Source organism: Schistocerca americana, chromosome 1, assembly GCF_021461395.2.
Source record: "Schistocerca americana isolate TAMUIC-IGC-003095 chromosome 1, iqSchAmer2.1, whole genome shotgun sequence".
Classification (NCBI taxonomy): Eukaryota; Metazoa; Arthropoda; class Insecta; order Orthoptera; family Acrididae; genus Schistocerca; species Schistocerca americana.
Window position 1 is genome coordinate 567,794,971 of NC_060119.1, and position 23,045 is coordinate 567,818,015.

A 23,045-nucleotide genomic window follows, 5' to 3' on the forward strand; every position below is an offset into this window, starting at 1 on the left:
CTATAGTCCTGATTTCTCCTCATGCGACTATGGCGTCTTCGGTCCCTTAACAAAGGCATTGAAGAGTCGACGATTCCTGTCTGACGAGGACGTGCAGCAGGCAGTTGCTCATTACTTCGCGCAGCAGGACACGGTGTTTTACCAAACGTATCTTCAAGCTGGTGCGGCGGTAGAATTATCGCCTCAATGTTCACAGTGATTTTGCCTGACAGGTGCAGGTATTTTTTTGATACGAACCTTTCCGTATCTGCCGGCCACGAGGTAAGCGAACCCTCCGGAGCAGCCCTGGTCGAGCGGGCTGCAGCTGACCACGTCCTGCGTCGAGAAGACGCGCTGCTGCGTGTTGTTGGTCTGGATGCGGATGCGCGCCTCCAGCATGCCGGCCGCGGCGAACGCGAAGCAGCTACCACACTGCAGCTGGTCCCTGCAAACATTAGCGCTCGCGTGATTTTAAGCTCTCGTGACTATTTCCTTCTCGTGCATCTCTGCCAAGTTCCTCCTCCAGAATCAATTAAGTCAGCGGACAGTCACATCGACAGCAAGTGCGAGGTCTCAAAAAAATGTGTGTGAAATCTTATGGGACTTAACTGCTAAGGTCATCAGTCCCTAAGCTTACACACTACTTAACCTAAATTATCCTACGGACAAACACACACACCCATGCCCGAGGGAGGACTCGAACCTCCGCCGGGACCGGCCGCACACTCCATGACTGCAGCGCCTGAGACCGCTCGGCTAATCCCACGCGGCAAGTGCGAGGTCTGACGACATCCCAGCCACACGACTCGTTGACCTGTCCCAGTCTACAAGGCGACAAGACGTGACTCTAACCCAGTTACTCGACAGTACAAGGAATGAAGCGGTACCGACAAAATTTGGAAAATTGTTCATGGATATTTTCTGACCTTTTTGGTATAAGGTGTCCTGTGGTAGCCGATGTTTCACAGGCGGATATCAGGATGTCATGAAAGGTTATACAGAGAGGTCTTAGAGATTGTAATACACACCATGTGTGTGTGTGTGTGTGTGTGTGTGTGTGTGTGTGTGTGTGTGTGTGTGTGATATGAAATGGAAAATCCAGGATGGAATTGAACAATATCATGAAAGGGATAGTTGCTACTCACCGTATATCGGAGATGCTCAGTCGCAGGTGGGGGCAACAAATAGACTGTTGGAAAAGAATTAGATAACATACTCAGGCACACTGACCCAAACGCAACTCACACATAATATGGCCAGAGTCTCTGTCAGCCGAAGCCAGACTGGTTTCAGCTGCCAGAGACTGTGGTCATATTGTGTGTGAGTTGCGTTTGCGTGAATGTGTGTGCGTACGTAGTCCAATTTCGAAGAAGGCCTTGAAGGTTGAAGGCTCACTTTGATTTGCGATTAGGAACAGTTACAATTTCCGTATAAGAGCAAACGTAGATGTTCGTGTCTACAAAATCTCTTAATCTCCTAAAGTTCTTCATGAATTGCTTTGAAATTTTGACACAATGTTACATTCGAATACTCAGGTGTTTTTACTTGGCTACTGCAACTCCTTCTCGTGTATATGTAATATGTATGTGATAAAATTTATACAAATGTAAATGTTAGTTTGTTCAAAGTCGTTAATTCCGAAAGTTCTTGGCCGATTACTTTGAAATTTTGAAGCAACGTGCTATTGGAATACGCGTTTGTTTTCATTTATCTGTTTTTAAAATATATGTAATACATAAATTTATATAAGTTTAACAATAGGGAAACGTTGTAAAATATACAATAGTGAAACGTTGTCAGCAAACAGGAAATTTATGCTTATGGCTTATTGGATTATGATTAGAATATTATTACAGAATCTGAATTTGCAATAGCAATAAACAAGCATAAAGGTCAAGAGAGAGGGGAGGAAGGAAGAAATGGACAGAGGTGTGGGAGGAAGTGGGCATAGAGAACGGGAAGCAGGAGATGGACAGAAAGAGGGGCAAGGAGGAGATAGAGGGGGAGGGGGAAGATCGGCAGAGAAAGCGTGGACGAAGTGATGGATGAGAGAGGAGAGAGAGGGGGCAGGATGAGATGGAGAGAGAGTGGAGGGGAAAAAGAAGGTGGACAGAGAGGGGGAAGGGGTGATTGACAGAGAAAGAGTGGAGGGGAGAAAGACATGGATAAAGAAAGAGAGAGGAGGAGATGCCCAGAGACAGGGGAGAGAAGGAGACTGGGACATGTATCAAACCCTGGTACATATAAGAAACGTGTGCTTTTTCTTTTCCATTTAAGCGGACTGAGCCACAGCAAAGCGTGGCCGGGCACAGCTAGTTGCTGTACAAGCAAGACCCACGGACACTCACCTGACGGGCGACACGTAGTTGACGCCGTCGACGTCCCTCCAGTCCCACTGCTTGGGCAGGTAGGAGGCGCGCTGCCGCTGCTCCGCCGTCACTGGGGCAGGCTCCGGCCACTGGGCCAGCCACGTGCTGCAACCAAACGTCACACATCCTCCTCACTTCCCACTCTCCTTGTATAGCAACTCTGGAGTGTCACTTTCCTGCCCTAACCAAATGACGCCTATCAAGTTATGAGAGTCTGTACAGAAAGCGACGCCGAAAATTAAATTCTGCTTCTTTTGTGTAGTCCGCCTCCGTAACTCAGTGGTCAGCGCATCTGTGCGATGGACCTGGGTTCGATTGTCGGTGCTGTCAGGGAGTTTTTCTTGGTGGAAGGACTGGAAAACGAAGCAAAAAATGATCAAACATGTGTGAGTTCCTAAGGAGCCAAACTGCTGAGGTCATCGGTCCCCACGCACTACTTAAACTAACTTAACCTAATTTACGCTAAGGACAACACATACACCCATGCCTTCGTACCTCCGGCGGGAGAGGCCGCGCAATCCAGGACATGGCGCCTCAAACCGCGCGGCCACTCCGCGCGCCCGAAAAGGATGCACTCAACCTCATCAAGCTAACTGAGGAGCAACTTACGCCGTTGGAAGAGAATGAAACGGCAACTGATCGTTTCCGATTGGTCCATTTGAGCCAAAATGTGGAGCTTTGCTATTTCCCTTTCTTTTCTGTAATTGATTTACTGCGTGAACCATAAGTAAAGAGAATATGAGCGCCATAGTCACGATTTGAATGTGCCTTGCTATCTGACGTCTGCTTTTAGTAAAGCAGTCATCAATCTCTTCCCCTATATATTTCCACAAGGCAGCCATCAAATCATCGCCCGCCAAGGTTCCTCAATACCTGCTGAATCTTCTGACGTTCTGGAGCCGAGGATCGTCGCAGACATCAGCTGCGTCCCTTTACCTCTTACAAAATGGTATTTTTCTTTAGCCCGGCCAGAGTGGCCGAGCGGTTCTAGGCGCTTCAGTCTAGATCCGCGCGACCGCTACGGTCGCAGGTTTGAACCCTGCCTCGGACATGGAGTGTGTGATGGCCTTAGGTTAGTTAGGTTTACGTAGTTCTAAGTTCTAGGGGACTGATGACCTCAGTTGTTAAGTCCCATAGAGCTCAGAGCCATTTGAACCATTTTCTTTAGTCTTAAGTCTCACTCTTATTTTGTGATCATGATTATCGGTTTCAGTTCCAAGTACCGTCATAAAGCCATCCCTTGACGTGCAGTCGTTGAGTGTCATACACTGTCCTCTTCCATCTTACTTGACGTGTGGTGTGCAATTGAAGACTGGGCCGCTGTTTCAACGGTTGTATGTTCCCTGCAGTGATTGCTTACCTGACTAGCACCAGACGCATCCCTTTTCGACCCTTAGAGAAAATACATGAAATATCCGAACATATGGAAAACGTATCACCTGTCCCTCTTTTACAAAAAAGTGAAACGCAATGAACTCTACGGGCAAAAGAGAAATGCCAATAAACTGGAAGAATGTAAGAGGTTTTAGCGTGACAGCTTTCACCATTTGCAGAAGAGTGCGTTAATTATCAGTGGCATAGACTGGAGGAGAGCTCGTGTCACAAAAGGAATAGAAGAGGGAAACAGAAGGACTAATATTCAAATATATTGTTCTACTGATACTGCCGGTCACTTCTCTCTTTCTCCACAGCCAATATTACTTCTTAGTCGATGGGTGCAACAGCACGTATTAGAAACGTGCATCTACTCTTCAGTACTTCAACACAGCCGGCCGCGGTGGTCTAGCGCTTCTAGGCCCTCATTCCGGAACCGCGCGACTGCTACGGTCGCAGGTTCGAATCCTGCCTCGGGCATGGATGTGTGTGATGTCCTTAGGTTACTTAGGTTTAAGTAGTTCTAAGTTCTAGGGGACTGATGACCACAGATGTTAAGTCCCATAGTGCTCAGAGCCATTTGAACCATTTGAACTTCATGAAGAAATGAATGCTCCTACTACAGTCCTCTAGCAGCAGACTTGAGGAGAAGCATACTCATAATACGGTCCTTTAGTGGAGGACCTGAAGAGATGCATTCTTCTACTACACTACTCGAGTAGGAGACCTGAGTATAAGCACATTTCTACTACATTTCTCTAGCAGGAGATTTGCATGCTGCTACTACACTCCTATAGTAGGAGACCTGAGGAAATACACATCCCCACTACAATCATTTAGTCGCCGTGCGGGATTAGCCAATCGGTCTGAGGCGCTGCAGTCATGGACTGTGCGGCTGGTCCCGGCGGAGGTTCGAGTCCTCCCTCGGGCATGGATGTGTGTGTTCGTCCTTAGGATAGTTTAGGTTAAGTAGTTTGTAAGCTTAGGGACTTATGACCTTAGAAGTTAAGTCCCATAAGATTTCACACACGTTTGAACGTTTGAATCATTTAGTAGAAGATCTGAGGAGATGCAAATCGTCTAGTAGGGGCCCTCAGTAGATGCACACACCTACTACAGTACTCTAATAGGAGAACTAAGGAATGCATAGTCATACAATAGTCCTCAAGGAGGAAACATGATGCACAGCCCTATTATAATCCCCTAGAAGGAGAACTGTGTAGGTGCACTTAAGTCCATTAGTAGGTGACCTGTGGAATTCACCCTGCTGTTATGACTCACTAGTCAGAGATATGTGTAAAGATGCACAATTTTTCTACAGTCCTACAGGAGACTTAAGCAGATGCATACGTACTACAGTCCTCTAATAAGAAGCTTGTGGAGATGCATGCTCCTACTACAGTCCACAAGTATGACACTTGAGCAGATCCACACTCCTACAACAGTCCGCTGGTAGGCACCTGGGGACATGCACTCTTCTATTACAGACCTCTATATGAGGTCTGATAAGATGCACACTCCTGCTACAGTGTACACTCCTACTATAGACCTTAAGTAGGGGACCTGAGAAAATACACAGACCTCTAGTAGGACAACTGGAGATACACACTCCTACCACAGTCCCCTACTAGAGGGCCTGAGGGATGCACACTAGTGCTACTATAGTAGGAGACCTGGGGAGATGCATGCTCCTAGTATAGGGGAAAGCCTGGTGAGATGCACACTTCTATTACAGTCCTCTAGTAGGAGGCATGTGGAGATGCACACTCCTACTACAATGTGGAGGAGATGTACACTCCTACTATAGTCCTCTAGTAGGACACCTGAGGATGTGTATGTTCCTACTACAACTCTTTAGCAGGAGACCTAATGAGATACAAGCTGCTGCTAAAATCCTCCTTGTCGATGGCTGAGGAGATTCACGCTCCTACTATGTTCCTTAAGTAGGAGACCAGAGGAGAAGCAAACTCCTACTATCGTCCTCTATTCGGAAATCTGGGAAGATACCTACACATAATGTCCTCTAGTATGAGATGTAACAAGGTGCATGCCCTTGCTACAGTTCTCCAATACCAGGTTCCCGGGTTCGATTCCCGGCGGGGTCAGGGATTTTCTCTGCCTCGTGATGACTGGGTGTTGTGTGATGTCCCATAGTGCTCAGAGCCATTTGAACCATTTCTGAGTTCTCCAATAGGAAGCCTGAGAAGGTGCGCACTCCTGCTATGGTTCTCTAGTAGGAGAACTTAGGATATGCGCACTACCACAATAGTCCTCTAGTAAGAGATCTGAGGGGATCAATGCTCCCACTATATTCCTCTGGTAGGACATTTGGGGAGATGCACACTCATATTACAGTCCTGTAGTAGGAGAACTGACGAGATGCAAGCTCCCACTACAATCATCTAGCAGCAGAGCTGGGGAGATTTACCAGTACTATCCTTCTAAATTCCTGTAACAGGAAACCTCAGGATATGTTCACTCCTACTACAATCGTCTAGTACAGAACCTGGGCAGCTGCACACTGCCACTGCAGTCCTGAAGCAGGAGATCTGAGGAGATGCACACTCCTATTCTAGTCCTCTTGTAGGAGACCTGGGAGGTATACATTCCTACTACAGTCCCCTAGTAAAAAAACTGAATCGATGCTTGCTCCTACTACAGTTCTATAGTAGAAGATCTGAGGAGATTCACACTCCTGTTTTATGCATATAGGTCGGGACGTGAGGAGATACACACTTCTACTGTAGGACTCTAATGGGAGATCTGAGGCAATGCATGTCCTACAACAGTCATGTAGTAGGACACCTGAGGAGATTCGCTGTTTTTCTACAGGCCTCGAGTAGCTCACCTGAGGAGATGTCCACTCCTACTACATACTGACTCATCAACCAGCTATGAAGTAATATGGGCTACTTAGGAAGACATTAGTGTGGAGACTGGTTTATCTATAATACAATATATTTGCGCGAGCACTGACTGTTTACCTCTCTAGCTAATGTAGTTTGCTCAAGAATCCTCTACGGCAAAAACGTGCCAAATGTGACCGTAGAAGAAAGAAAACTAAGTAATCAAACAAGAGTTCAAGCACAGGAAATCAGTGATCTCTATTTTGTCTGTCGCTGCTGATATTTTGATCATTTTAGGATGTTGACACGCATCTTTATACAGTGACGGTCCTTCGTTGGCTCTTATGGATCTGAGACACCAAGCAGCCAGTTCACAACTGGTTATCGGATGTGCTGATGTCGTCGAGTGGACAACGCAACGTACCACATCCACCATCCACTGTGTCTAACGAAGCTAGGAGAGTTCCTGTATTCATTAGCCGTCCTGGAACAATTATTGTCCAATAAATCTTCACCTTAGGCCAAATATGGTGAGTCATAATGATCAATTGATTCATTTCCTGCTATAACTGTAAACAGAAATTAATAATGCATTTCTTTGATGCACCTGTTCCCTACTAGACGCTTTACCTTCGTGATAGTTGTTCCCAACTCTACAACATTTAACTGCTGGTGGAAGGAAGAAATATTAGCGCTCAGGTCCCGTCGAAGTCACAAGAGACGGAGCACAAGCTGAAAAAGTTTCAAGGTTGTGGACGGAAATCAATCGTCCCATTGCAATGGAATCTTCCCGGCATTTGCGTGGAGCGATTTAGAGAAATCACGGAAAACCTAAATCTGTATGGTAAGACGCGCATTTCAACTGTCGTTCTCCCGAATGCGTGTTCAGTGTGCTAACCTCTGCGCTTCACCCTTTGCTTCAGTGGGCAGCAGTTAACAATCTTTAAAATGTCTTATAGCACATGAAGATCACAATAAGCTACAAACACAAGTCATTTTTCCGATGTCCTATAATAAGAACTAAATTTAACAAGATCAAATTACGTGAAGAAATCCTGCAGAAGCCGAGAGAAAGGAGAGGCAGTATTTCACAACCGATGGAATTTAAAACGGGCATAAATGTTGCTCGTTGCCATGATCCGTCAATATTCCCTTTAGAATATCAAACTTCATAAATGTTGCACGTTTCCATGATCCGTCAATATTCCCTTTAAAATCTCAAACTTTTGTTGTGAGATTGTATACTCTATCAGTGTCCCTATGTGTATTTCTGCAATTCTTATACGCTCGTAATCAACGATGAGATGTATTTTCGTGCAAATTGTGCTGGTAGCTGCAAATGAGGACAATGATGTGTCGTGCCCAATAAAATGTTAATGAGCATTTGCCCAAGTTAAGTACAAAAGTATTTGAAGTTGTATACGCTGTGCACATAATACAGGGTGTTTCGAAAAGGTTGGTCCGATTTCACACGAGTATTTATTCTATACGAATTAAAATGGAAGCCTATAGAAAACTTTGAAAGCTGGGTTATAGTCGGGAGCAACAACAATAATACAGGAAGTTTCTTTTAATTCCAGTCTGTGTAAAAAAAAAAAAATGCTGCCAGATTATCGATTTCAGCCTGTAGTCACCGTCTTCAAATCATTTTATAACATATCCTAATATGCCACTTTGTCTTTGTTACATTAGGAAATATTTTAAACAGCTCTGAAGATTGTTACTACAGACCAAAATCGACAGTCCAACGACAACTTTCGTGACCACATACTAGAATTGAAGAAACGAATTCTAAATTTTAATTTACGGATCGAAATGAAAAATGTACTTTGTCGCTAGTTGTAAGTCACCTGTTCAAGGTACAGAAACAGTGTTGGACAAAAATATGGAAACACCGCTGTAGGAGAGTCGTTGACGTTCAAAACAGCTTTCGGTCGCCTTGGAATGAACAAATACGGCACTTGAATGATTCCTAAGGGAAATTTATGCCCTCATTCCTGCAAAATAGTGGCAAGTTCGGGTAACGATGATGGAGGTGGACACCGATCATGCTCCCGTCCCTCCGAAGTAATATTGAGATCTCCACTAAATAATACTGACATCTGGTGACTGTTGTAGCCAGGGGAGATGCGACAATTCATCCTGTATGATGCGAACTGTATGAAGAGGAGGCCTGTCGTCTTGAAACGAGGCATCACCGCTGGGGAAAAATATCTTACCATGAAATGGACCACATCAGCTAAAATGGTCACATAGTCCTTGATCACCGATAAGTGGTTTTGGAATTCCAGTTCGCCTTCAAATTCCCTGTTTATGCAGCTTCCTTCTTGTTCTTTTGGTGCTGACATGGTTCGTGAGTGCGACATTCAGTTCAGCAGTGACTTCTACAGATGTCATCGCCTTATTTTTCACCACAATACTCTTCAATGACGGCCCATCACGATGATTCAACACACCTTTTCGTCCACGCTGTGACTCAGCGGATAACATTTTTCCGTTTTCCCTGTACGTTGTATAAACCTTCGATAAGGCGCTACTCCCATGGAGACGATCGTAGAGATGCTGGATGTAGTCCTGTGGAACGGCTTGCCGTGCCATTTCCACCTGGCGCCTCAGTTGGACCAGCGTTCGCGCTGGACGTGCAGACCGCGTGAGACGACGCTTCATCCAGTCCCAAACATGCTCAATGGGGGACAGATCCGGAGATCTTGCTGGCCAGGGTAGTTGACTTACACCTTCTAGAGCACGTTGGGTGGCACGGGATACATGCGGACGTGCATTGTCCTGTTGGAACAGCAAGTTCCCTTGCCGGTCTAGGAATGGTAGAACGATGGGTTCGATGACGGTTTGGATGTACCGTGCACTATTCAGTGTCCCCTCGACGATCACCAGTGGTGTACGGCCAGTGTAGGAGATCGCTCCCCACACCATGATGCCGGGTGTTGGCCCTGTGTGCCTCGGTCGTATGCAGTCCTGATTGTGGCGCTCACCTGCACGGCGCCAAACACGCATACGACCATATTGGCACCAAGGCAGAAGCGACTCTCATCGCTGAAGACGACACGTCTCCATTCGTCCCTCCATTCACGCCTGTCGCGACACCACTGGAGGCGGGCTGCACGATGTTGGGGCGTGAGCGGAAGACGGCCTAACGGTGTGCGGGACCGTAGCCCAGCTTCATGGAGACGGTTGCGAATGGTCCTCGCCGATACCCCAGGAGCAACAGTGTCCCTAATTTGCTGGGAAGTGGCGGTGCGGTCCCCTACGGCACTGCGTAGGATCCTACGGTCTTGGCGTGCATCCGTGCGTCGCTGCGGTCCGGTCCCAGGTCGACGGGCACGTGCACCTTCCGCCGACCACTGGCGACAACATCGATGTACTGTGGAGACCTCACGCCCCACGTGTTGAGCAATTCGGCGGTACGTCCACCCGGCCTCCCGCATGCCCACTATACGCCCTCGCTCAAAGTCCGTCAACTGCACATACGGTTCACGTCCACGCTGCCGCGGGATGCTACCAGTGTTAAAGGCTGCGATGGAGCTCCGTATGCCACGGCATACTGGCTGACACTGACGGCGGCGGTGCACAAATGCTGCGGAGCTAGCGCCATTCGACGGCCAACACCGCGGTTCCTGGTGTGTCCGCTGTGCCGTGCGTGTGATCATTGCTTGTACAGCCCTCTCGCAGTGTCCGGAGCAAGTATGGTGGGTCTGACACACCGGTGTCAATGTGTTCTTTTTTCCATTTCCAGGAGTGTATTTTAGTCCCATTCTTAAAGTTAAAATTTACGTCAAGTTTGTATCTTTTTTCGTGCAGAACATATAATTATGTGAAATCGGATGAATGTTTTTGGTTGCTGTATGTAGACTAAAAAACTGCTTCTGTATTTAAAGTTCTGTGATAACCCAGCTGCACTGAACCAGCTGAAGCTGAGTGAAAGCCTTAAATACATCTTGTCTTAGACGAAATTTAAAAAGTTACTTCTTGTTGTGTTTTATCAAGTAATTTAATCTAAAACTACAGAGATCAACTATCATTATCTTGGATAAAATAACATTAACATACCTTTGTCAAACTTACCGAGGAGAACGATTTCTGCAATCATTGCTCGTATTCTCCATGCTTTGTTACTTAAAAGAGGCATATGACACGTACTAACAATAAACTTAATCATAGAGATAGCTTTCATGACAGTGAGATGAGCTAAAGTTGATCGAATCGACAATTCGGACCGAAGACCGTTGGTCTGGTGCGCAAACCAGTCAGGGTGCGGCTTCTAGAAGAGGCCTCGAAACTGCTCTGGAGAATGTATTACCGCTTTTCCTTCCGTTCTTTACTATATAACGCACAAGCAACGTCCTGACAGATTACGGATGTGTGCTTGACAGGACGCCCAAGCCAGGTCCCTGACTTTCACGTGTCATGTTCTTGCCTGATGAGCTACACACTCACTCACTCACATATATCTTCAAAGCTTCTACACTGCCAACAACTCTTCCAGCTTTCAATACTTCACGGAAACCATTTACACGATTCACAGACAGATAGCGGAGGAGGCGGTCTCTCCCCTAGATTAAGATGGCGTTGCACCATTATCATGGACATAAAGCCACATAAATACCGGACCTATGATGAGCAACGAACCAACAGATGCGAAAACCGGAAAACGGGAGTACGACATGTTGATAGCAACAAATTTCTGGGCCATTCCCACTGTTTTCAAAAATTGTATCAAATGACTGTGTACAATAACGTATATTGAATAATTTACTGTCTGCTTTGATAACAGACACAATTGAACCTAAAACATTCTAATTGAAACGAAATGTGCTATAATGAAAATTATTTGTAAGTATTTAATTCCTGCAGCAGGACAGAAGCCACGGTTTTTCAGCTGCTGAGTGTGTAATATATCAGGCAATATAATTAAAGATTCCCTCTTTGTCTCATACACTAAATTTGGAAACATGCTAACGACGAGGAATATGTGATGTGATACAAGGACGCGGAGCAAATGATCTTCATTCATCTACATCGTGAAAGTATGAATCTGGTTTAAGAGCAATATGCCTAGTTAGGCAGTAGAAACCTAAATCGCGGCGTTAATACCGCCATAAAATACGCAAGGCACGCTTAGCAGGCCAGTACTGGAAGTGGTTGGTTCAAATGGCTCTGAGCGCTATGCGACTTAACTTCTGAGGTCATCAGTCGCCTAGAACTTAGAACTAATTAAACCTAACTAACCTAAGGACACCACACACATCCATGCCCGAGGCAGGATTCGAACCTGCGACCGTAGCGGTCGCTCGGCTCCAGACTGTAGCGCCTAGAACCGCATAGCCACTCCGACCGGCAGTACTGGAAGTAACCCAATATTCGCAACACAAGAACTGTGTCTTTTAAACCTTTTGGCCAGTCATTAAACCACCATTTTAATGAATTTCTCATTTTGTACCTTGTGATCATCGATGCGTACGTTATTTTCTTTTATTTCTTCGCGAATTCTACAGTAAAAAAAAGGAAGTATTATCTCTTTTTCCTACTCTTCGATTTTTTCTCTGCTGTTGTTTGCTTTCCGGAATTTGTTATTCACTCACCTCTTGCCGCCAGCCATGTTAATGAGCTCCTCATTGGTCAGTCCCAGGTATTCCTCGTAGACTTTCGCTTTCCACAGCTTCTGTGCACTGTTTATCTCATTTACCAGACGCGTCTGCTGTACGAAGCTGACTTCCTGCTCCATCTGCAACAAAATATCACAGTACAAGTGCTCCTTACCGTACCGATAATAAGTTCTTAGAATTGTTGCAGTGAAACTGATATCATCACAATGCTGTTCTAGAACTTTCTTGTGGCGATTCGTTGTAATAAATTTCTTCCATACTCACGTAATTGTACACTCAACATATCACTATTAACTGAGGAGAACAATTTATTACATAGAAGACTTTTTCCGCTGTCTGCTACTACCACCAAATACAAATAATATTTGTAAAATATTTTAAGAGTGGTGCCACACAGCCCGTATATCATATTTGTAATCGTTAGAAATGCAATTTCTCCCCAGTACCTTGTGCTGCACGACAATCTGACCATAGGTGATGAATCAGAGAGCCAAGTCCCACATACGGTGTAACCTCCTACCAGCCGATATACGTCAATGCATGTGTTATGGGTTGGCCCTCAGAAATGGAAGACCAGCTCCTGCCGTGTCTCCGACGTAAGAATGTCCGCTTTTCCATTTCCCTAAAGCCCCAGCGTCCGCTTCCTCGTCTCCATCCAGATTATCCATAAAATTGTATCTTCCTCTCTGCTCCGCACAAAAAGTGTTCAAAAGAATACGAGTACTCCACCAATCAGATGGACACACTAAATATTGGCCAGTGAGATATTTGTTTAAAACAGAGGACTAATGTTCCACCTGGCAAATGTTTTAGAAGTTATACACTCCTGGAAATGGAAAAAAGAACACATTGACACCGGTGTGTCAGACCCACCATACTTGCTCCGGACACTGCGAGAGGGCTGTACAAGCAATGATCACACGCACGGCACAGCGGACACACCAGGAACCGCGGTGTTGGCCGTCGAATGGCGCTAGCTGCGCAACATTTGTGCACCGCCGCCGTCAGTGTCAGCCAGTTTGCCGTGGCGTACGGAGCTCCATCGCAGTCTTTAACACTGGTAGCATGCCGCGACAGCGTGGACGTGAACCGTATGTGCAGTTGACGGACTTTGAGCGAGGGCGTATAGTGGGCATGCGGGAGGCCGGGTGGACGTACCGCCGAATTGCTCAACACGTGGGGCGTGAGGTCTCCACAGTACATCGATGTTGGCGCCAGTGGTCGGCGGAAGGTGCACGTGCCCGTCGACCTGGGACCGGACCGCAGCGACGCACGGATGCACGCCAAGACCGTAGGATCCTACGCAGTGCCGTAGGGGACCGCACCGCCACTTCCCAGCAAATTAGGGACACTGTTGCTCCTGGGGTATCGGCGAGGACCATTCGCAACCGTCTCCATGAAGCTGGGCTACGGTCCCGCACACCGTTAGGCCGTCTTCCACTCACGCCCCAACATCGTGCAGCCCGCCTCCAGTGGTGTCGCGACAGGCGTGAATGGAGGGACGAATGGAGACGTGTCGTCTTCAGCGATGAGAGTCGCTTCTGCCTTGGTGCAAATGATGGTCGTATGCGTGTTTGGCGCCGTGCAGGTGAGCGCCACAATCAGGACTGCATACGACCGAGGCACACAGGGCCAACACCCGGCATCATGGTGTGGGGAGCGATCTCCTACACTGGCCGTACACCACTGGTGATCGTCGAGGGGACACTGAATAGTGCACGGTACATCCAAACCGTCATCGAACCCATCGTTCTACCATTCCTAGACCGGCAAGGGAACTTGCTGTTCCAACAGGACAATGCACGTCCGCATGTATCCCGTGCCACCCAACGTGCTCTAGAAGGTGTAAGTCAACTACCCTGGCCAGCAAGATCTCCGGATCTGTCCCCCATTGAGCATGTTTGGGACTGGATGAAGCGTCGTCTCACGCGGTCTGCACGTCCAGCGCGAACGCTGGTCCAACTGAGGCGCCAGGTGGAAATGGCATGGCAAGCCGTTCTGCAGGACTACATCCAGCATCTCTACGATCGTCTCCATGGGAGAATAGCAGCCTGCATTGCTGCGAAAGGTGGATATACACTGTACTAGTGCCGACATTGTGCATGCTCTGTTGCCTGTGTCTATGTGCCTGTGGTTCTGTCAGTGTGATCATGTGATGTATCTGACCCCAGGAATGTGTCAATAAAGTTTCCCCTTCCTGGGACAATGAATTCACGGTGTTCTTATTTCAATTTCCAGGAGTGTATAAGAGAGTAGTACCTGCTCTCGAAAGAACAATTATTGTTGATGACCGTGCAGCTTTGCTATAAATGAAATGATAATTAAATGGACACCTTAGCTGCAAACAGGTGTTGATGTACTTCATTGGGGACATATTGAAAATGTGTGCCCCGACCGGGATTCGAACCCGGGATCTCCTGCTTCCATGGCAGACGCTCTAACCATCTGGGCCACCGAGGGCACAGAGAACAGTGCGCCTGCAGGGATTTATTCCTTGCACGCTCCCCGGCTTCGAGCCCCAGTCGGGGCACACATTTTCAACATGTCCCCAATGAAGTACATCAACGCCTGTTTGCAGCTAGGGTGTCCATTTAATTATCATTTCAGTTTTAGAAGTTGCCCAAAGAATCACCTTCCTGTGCATACAATTCTGAGAAAACTGAGCTCCAAACTTCCACTTCTTAGATCTTTTTATGTCACCCAATGGGCTGTTTTATCACATCTCAGATATCTAGAAAACGGTGTCCTGATCTACCATTTACAGATTTTCTTTTTACGTCACCTAGTGAGCTACATTTTCGCCCTGCAAGAGAAAAGTTCTCACTCCATGTGGAATGCCGTCTGGCTGTCGCTCTTCCGCCTCCACAGGGGAAGAAGCAAAATCTTTTAACAATAAACAGCCGCCGGGCTTCCCATGAGAAAGCAGAGATGAACATCTCCTGACCAGTCAGGCACCCACGGAAAATGATAACATTCCAGCAACCTGTTCTTTGAGCAGAGAGACCGATTTATAAAAACAATTTATTCGGCACTGGCTGAGTGTCCAACACAGTTCATCATACTTGTTGTTTCTAAGCAGAATCCGGGACTGCACCGTGCCTGCCCACAAACTGTAGTGTTGACCACTCGTACCCTGCCGGCGCCGAACACGGCAGTACAGGGCCCCACGAACGACCACCTAACAGTCAGCGTCTAGGTCACTGCCACTCTCCAAGCAGCCTAGTCCTCCTTAGAAGCCGGCTGTTGTCCCTAGGGAGACCTGGTCCTAGTCGCTAGTGACCCGCGTTCCCTCCTACCACGTGGCCCATCCAGCACTCCATCAGATTCATACGGCACAACAAGTATAGGACACAGAGTTAACTACAGAAAAGAGGAAAATTAGGACATGCGCTAGCGGCTCAATCTTCACAATCACAGATATACCCTTATTATCACCAACAAATATGCACAAATCGATAGAAACACCATATAGATTACACTAAAGTGAATCATCAGCAATAACATATTAAGCGTATCATACCAACATTTACTGACGCGTTTCAGTACACGTTTTGATATCTAAAAAAATAAATGAATCACAGGATCTATTGCTTCCACAGCACTGGTAATTGGAAACTTCGAGTGTGAAACATTTTATTGCGGGAAACAAAGGCTATTTTACTACCATCTTCAGCTCAGCTGTCATTACTATTTTAAATTATTTGCATATGATATTGAAGCAACAACAACGCCTGACGATGAAGCTGCAGGTGCTTTTAAATCGACTACAAAAAAAAATAATTAAGTCACTTGAGTGGAAGAAAAGTAGTAAGAGAAGTCTCTGTTCTTTACAACAAAGAGGACCTTAGGAGGTGAAGTGAGTTCTTGGCTGCATCAGACGAGAAAAGACTGGTGATGTGCTCATATGTATCTGATCATTTAGGGTGAGGAGAAGGTTCTGTGTCCAGTGTTGATAGACCTCAAGTGGTTTGCTACAGGTCATGGCCTTTCCCTCTGTAACACGTCGGACCTTCCCAGGATCGCCGTGTGGCAGGACACGCGTGTCGGCGGCCACAGAAGGCTGCAAACAAGTAACGAGTCAACTAGGGATTAACAAGCAACCAATCGGGTAACACGTTCAGGGCCCTTTGGTAACGAACAACCCACTAGTGCATCTATAATTACCTTGTTAATTTTATTTAAGGGTCCTTGAAAATTCAGTCGCGTCTTAAACCGTTAACGAAATTTCCGAAAGGAAAGAAACAGCATGTTAATAACCCGCAACATACAGAGGAACCTAAATCGGAAAACAGATTTCGGCTGACATCATTTCGAGACGAGCTGAAATTTACTCAAAATAGCGCAACAGTTAAAAAGGGCTCAAGTTTTAAAGGTTTTTTTTTTCGTCGTGGTGGTGTAGAGACACAGTGACAACAACCTTTCCGATGACTGGAACTGAGTCAGACTAGGAAACCTGTCTTGGGAAAAGGATGTGTTCATCCCGTACGTCCCAGCAGGGAGGCGTTGGCCCCTACCCTCCCAGGAGGTTGGCAACAACTCTAGTTTCTGAGTTCAGAACTTTGCAGTGTGCGGGGACAGCCAAGCCATAAAAGGTCTGGTTGTCGCCACGTCCTACCCATTCAGTTTCCGCTTCGAGACGGACCAGCTTCATCACCAGCACGGACGCGTCTTGCTATAATCATTTACTGCCTTGCAGTTAGTGGCCGTATAACTGTTCATCATCTTGAACAGGGAATAGCAATGTTGCGTGAATACGCTACCCGTTTCGTTCGCTCGGCCAGCGCAAGTTTCTAGCGCTAAGAGCTCAAACCAACGGTACCCGCCGTGTGGTAAGATTCACCTGAATATCCCCCGTTGTCCTTTGACCTGCTCTCTTCGTTCAGTACTCTATGGCTTGATCATACGTATGCGTATCTATCTATGATTTCAATACATGTGCTGTGTGTCGTTTACCATTGTGCGACGTCAGTGAAGGCTGCTCTGAACTCAATATTACAGTTTGCTTGACTCTGATTTCAGAATATATTAATATTTTTGCTACTCCTTGTGACTTTCTTATTAGACTTCTACATCTACATCTACATACATGCACCGAAAGCCACCGTACGGTGCGTGGCGGAGGGTACCCCGTACTACTACTAGTAATTTCTTTACCTGTTCCAAAAACGAACGAGGGAGAAACGACCATCTGTATGGCTCCGTATGAGGCCTAATTTCTCGTAGCTTATCTTCGCGAAATGTATGTTGGAGGCAACAGAATGATTCTCAGCCGCGCGGAGTGGCCGCGCGCTTCGAGGCGTCATGTCACGGACTGCGCGGCCCCTCCCGCTGGAGGTTCGAGTTCTCCCTCGGGCGTGGGTGTGTGTGTTGTTCTTAGTATAAATTAGTTTAAGTAGTGTGTAAGTCTATGGACCGAGGACCTCAACAGTTTGGTCCCTTAGGAATTCACACACAATCGTTCTGAAGTCAGCTTCAAATGTCGATCTCTAAATTTTCTCAAGAGTTTTCCGCGATAAGAACGTTGTCTTCCAACCAGGGATTCCCATTTGAGTTCCCGAGGCTTCTCCGTAACACTTGCAAGACGTTCGAACCTACCGCTAACAAGTCTAGCAGCCCGCCTCTGAAATGCTGCGATGTCTCTCTTTAATCCGAGTTAGTACGGACCCCACACACTCAAGCAGTATTCAATAATAGGTCGCACTAGCGTCCTATACGCGGTTTCTTTAACAGATGAGCCACACTTTCCTAAAATTCGCTCGATAAACCGAAACCGATCATTCTCCTACCCTACACAAGTCGTTATATGCTCCTTCCATTTCACATCGCTTTGCAACGTTACGCCCAGATATTTAAACAATTTGACTCTATCAAGCAGGACACTGCTAATGCTGTATCCGAACATTACAAGTTTGCTTTTCCTATTCATCCGTACTAACTTAAATTTTTCTGCTTTGAGAACTAGCTTACTTGAGAACTAGCTTAACTTACATTTAGTACATTTAGAGCTAGCTGCCATTCATCGTAGCAACTATATATTTGGTCTAAGTCATTTTTTATCCTCCTACAGTCACTCAGCTACGACACCTTCCCGTACACCACAGCGTCATCAGCAAAAAATCGCAAATTGCTACCCATCCTGTCCGCCAGATCATTACGTGTATCAAAAATAATAGCGGTCCTATCACATTTCCCTGGGACTCTCTTGACAAACCCCTTGTCTCTAATGAACGTTTACCTTCGAGGATAACATACTGGGTTCTATTAGTTAAGAAGTCTTCGAGCCATTCACATACCTGCGAACCCATTCCATACGCTCGTATCTTCGTTAATAGACTGCTATGTGGCATCGTGTTAAATGCTTTTAGGAAATCTAGAAATATGGAATCTGCATGTTGCCCGTCATTCATAGTCCGCAGCATATCACGAGCAAAAAGGGCAAACTGAGCTGCGACATCTACCCAACTTTCACAGTATCCAGCAAATCAGTGATCCCTTACAAGTAAGAGCATTGTCCTACATGGTCAAATTAATCAATCGATCATGTTATCAATTTAAGAACCCGGAGGCCGGGTAACATATACAGCGCTCGCAAACGGTCTATCCGATAACATATGCGGTTGGATAGAAAGTTTTCTAACAGACAGAGAGCAATATGTCGCCCTGAATGGGGTGACCTCAACAGATACAAGCGTAACTTCAGGTGTGCCTCAGGGCAGCGCAATAGGTCCGTTGCTTTTTACGATTTACATAAACGATCTGGTTGATGGTATTGACAGCGGCATTAGACTGTTTGCCGATGATGCTGTAGTCTGCAGGAAAGTAGTATCACACGAAAGTTGTGAACAAATCAATGAGAATTTGCAGAAAGTAAATACGTGGTGTAATGACTGGCAGTTATCTCTCAATATTAGTAAGCGTAACCTACTGCTGCGTATAACAAGGCGAAAATCCCCATTAATGTACGAGTACAAAATAAATGCCCAGTCTTTGGAAGCTGTAACATCCGTCAAGTATCTGGGTGTGACTATTCGAAATGATCTCAAATGGATTGATCAGATTACACAAGTAACGGGCAAGGCGAGCTCTAGATTGCGGTTTATTGGTAGAATCCTGAAGAGATGCAGTCCTTCAACAAAGGAAATAGCTTACAATACGTTAGTTCGTCCAGTCGTAGAGTATTGTTCGTCTGTATGGGACCCTTACCAGTTGGGTCTGATTCAAGAGATTGAGGAGGTCCAAAGAAGAGCGACAAGACTCGTGACTGGAACATTTAGCCACCGCGAGAGCGTTACAAGTCTCACAGAAAGTTTGAAGTGGGACACAGTTACAGATAGACCACGCGCTAAACGGAAGGGGCTGCTCACTAAATTCCGAAATCCGATCTTCGCCAAGGATGTAGAGCATATATTATTACCACCAAAGATCACGCAATGATCACCATTCAAAGATAAGGGAAAGAAGAGCTCGTACTGAGGAGTTCAGACAGTCGTTTTTCCCTTGCGCGATCCGCGAGTGAACAGAGGGGGGAGGGGGGGATATGACTTTGGCGCGAATTGTGCCCTCCGCCACACACCGCTTGGTGGCTAGCGGAGTATGTATGTAGATATGTAGAAACTGAGATAAGCTCCTGTGATTTTCACCCTCTGGGGTTGCGAGAGCTGTGGAAGTCAGTGCGCTGAGAAAGTCGCACTCTGAAGAACAAAGCTTCTCTAATCCATGACAGCAATTATTGTTGATGACTTAACAATCTGAAACTCAGTTCGTAAAAGAATTAGTTAAATAAGGGTAGAACAGTCGCAATTAGTATATTTTTTTCAATCGTAAACTTGAAATTGTTTTAGCATGAGCCTGCGGCTGAATCCAGCAACGCGAGAAAAAGTTGCATTGAAACTTAGCCCTATCTTGCACATACGTGGAAGCTGTCTGTACGCTATAAAGCCAAGAAAGCCGTATGTGCCCACTCACCAGCTGCTTCTTTGCGGTGAAAGGATCCTCGTGGACCTTTCTGGCCACCGGCGAGTTCTTGACGCCGTAGTAGCAGGACCAGTGTCTCAGCGTGACGTCATGCGACCAGCCGTTGAACGTGCGGTCGCAAATGCTGGTCACGGTGCCGTTGTCCTAGAGACATCAAAAGCACCAGTCAGTGTACACCGCCGCCGCTGTAGCCAACTGCATGAGGTAAACGAGTGAACGCAAGCCACGCTTACCGATATGTAGTAGGAGAATGCGAAGTAGCTCCTGCCGTTGACGGTCACTTCAAAGCCCTGGTTGTATATCAACGTCCAGGTGCCCACGTTGCCGTACTGGTCCGTGGCCACGTTAGGGTACGACAGCTCCACTGTCACAGTCTGCACAGGTTCTTCACGCCAGACCGAAAGAGAAATACACAAATAAAACAGCTCTCCGAAACCACTGATAGTACAGCAACACAGGCGCTAATACGTAAGTTACAGCGGCCGACGTCAGTCTCAGAAAATCTCATTAAAATCTTTCCGGATGCACTACCGCGTCATTTTATGAAATAAAAATGCTAAAAACATTAAAATAACCGACGTTTTGGGAGTCCATGCGTGGAGGAAGGCCGCCGCCGCAAGTCAGAACTTCGGGTTACTGTAATGTTTATAGCATTTGAACTAGTCTCTAAGATGGAAATTCTCAAAAGAATGGATATTGATCAGGAATACTTTCGCTGTATAGAGAATTTGTATAGGAATCAGACAGTGCAGGTAACTTTGATAACAGTCACCGACTTGGTTAACATCTGTAGAGAGGACCTACAAAGATGCATACTGTCACCTCTGTTATTCAATTTGCATCAGAGAGTATATTTCAGGAAGCCCTTGGTGGTATTAGAAAAAGGCATAAATGTTAAGGCAGTTTTTACAAACAACGTTCGCCATCCTAATGATACAGTACTGAAAACTGATAATTTAGATGACATTCAGCATCTCATCAACATAGTCGGATATTACGACAAGAATCTAGGCCTGAATACCTAAATATCAACACCAAAAAGATGGATTTTGTGATTGTCACAAGACATCCCGACTCCTTTACTAAAGCAAATCTGCGTTTCAGTGGCTCTGTAATACGAAGAGTAGACGAATTTGAGTACCTTCGAATGTGGCTCTGTGAAGACTGGAGATGTGACATGGAGATAAAACGTAGCATAGAGAACGTCCGTAATACTTTCATAAAATTAAAAAAAATCTTACAGGTACAAATTTAGGCTTACACTATAGAGTTCGGATTGTAAATGCTACATCTGGCCTATACGTCTACACGGGTCTGAAGGATGGACACTAAACATGCCAATACGAAAGAACATCGGAGCCTTTGAAATGTAGATTTACCGCAGGATGTTTAAAACACTGCAGACAGCTAGAACAACTGCCACCGAGGTATTACGACGAGCGAGAAATGTTAGCCACTTTAAAAGAAGAAAGTCTGTATATTTAGGACCTACCTACGAAACTCCAAATGTTTAGGCCTACTTCTACTAGTGATCATAGAAGGGAAGATCGAGAGCAAAAGAAGAAAATGACGAAGAAAAATATATTGATTAGCTAACACGAAGCAGTGTATACGACTACCAAGTGCAGATCAGCTGATACATACTGCAATTCATAGAATAAAGATGCATCGTGTGCTCGTCTGTATCCATTAAGGGATATCCAGAAGAAGGAGATGACGCGACAGTATTTCCAGAAAGATTTGAATACAGTAATACTTGTTCCTTAAGGTTGAAAAGCAACATTCTCTTCGCGTAATATTCCAAAAGACCTTGAAATTTGTGAAAGGCGTAGGGGACCATCTAATATTTAGTTTCCTGAGATGTGTTTCATGAGCTAATAGTCTGCTCATCAAAATTTATTTTAGTCATAGGCCAAGATGGTTCCTAGAAAATTATTATTTGTTCAATGCTGGCAAAGTCTTTGCCAAACAATGCAAACATGAACAAATTTTGAGGTGTTGCTAAGGTACTCGTGATGTATTTCTTGAAACGATTCTCTGACTATAAAGTAGTTTATGCTATTCAGCAATGAAGTTAAGGACTTTCAGGCTGAAGATTATGAGATGTAGGGCAACTGGTCTTTTACGTGACGACTAATTTTTAAACTCGGATGAGCTTGCGATCTGCTTTCCGATGCAAATGTGTCAGATTCCACGTGTTCTTTACGTTAACTTCAGATTCAGTGCTCCAAGCGCACCAGAACTTGAGCCACTACAAGTAATATAAGTAATATCCATTCTTTCAGTTCTTGGTGCCTAGTTCTCGTCCTTGGGTCTTGAAATTTTGAGATGTGGAAGAAGTTGATGATTTGGTTACAACGAGGCTCGATCTTAGACACGCATGCTTCAACAGGAAATACCACTTTTACAGTAATTCCGCTGTTATTCACTTAAATCGATGACTGCTAGTGATCAGTCAAATAAACAGTAGGGAGCGAAAACACATCTTACTACATTTTTATTAAAAATAATTCTGTTTTTAAGCTTTATGTAATAGGCAGTTTTCTACTTGAGATCAGAGGTGGACCTATTATAAACAGAATTTTGGGAAAATGGAATACTTTTCGTGTTTTCCTTAGTCTTACAAAATTTTTCATAAAAGCAGACTTGACAGCCATTATCAGCGATGTCGATAACTTCCATGTACTAATTTTTAGGTGAGATATATCATCCTTTTGCATTATGGTCTCCTTAGTACATGGTGTATATCTTCACAGTGACTGTACGCGCATAGAAACAAGCAAGTCTTTCGACAACTGCTGCAATTGCAAGTTTCTTCCTGATTATTCGAACAATACGGTTGCACATAGCAACATTAAATATCTTTTTGAAAAGGAGACAGT

The 23,045-nt window shown here is 45.6% G+C and overlaps 1 protein-coding gene and 1 non-coding gene across 2 annotated transcripts in view; both read right to left on the minus strand.

Moving 5' to 3' along the window:
• LOC124624978 (dipeptidyl peptidase 1-like) overlaps positions 1-23,045 on the minus strand; it is a 46,919-nt gene that overhangs the window by 17,671 nt on the left and 6,203 nt on the right. The window contains exons 3-7 of the mRNA XM_047149142.1: positions 20,397-20,548; positions 20,155-20,307; positions 12,166-12,308; positions 2,328-2,453; positions 238-424 (exon numbers count right to left, since the gene is read on the minus strand). Coding sequence (XP_047005098.1) covers positions 238-424; positions 2,328-2,453; positions 12,166-12,308; positions 20,155-20,307; positions 20,397-20,548 — 761 coding nt within the window. The remainder of the gene's footprint in view (positions 1-237; positions 425-2,327; positions 2,454-12,165; positions 12,309-20,154; positions 20,308-20,396; positions 20,549-23,045) is intronic.
• Positions 14,576-14,650, minus strand: Trnap-ugg. The gene has a single exon. It is a non-coding gene; the product is annotated as a tRNA-Pro (tRNA).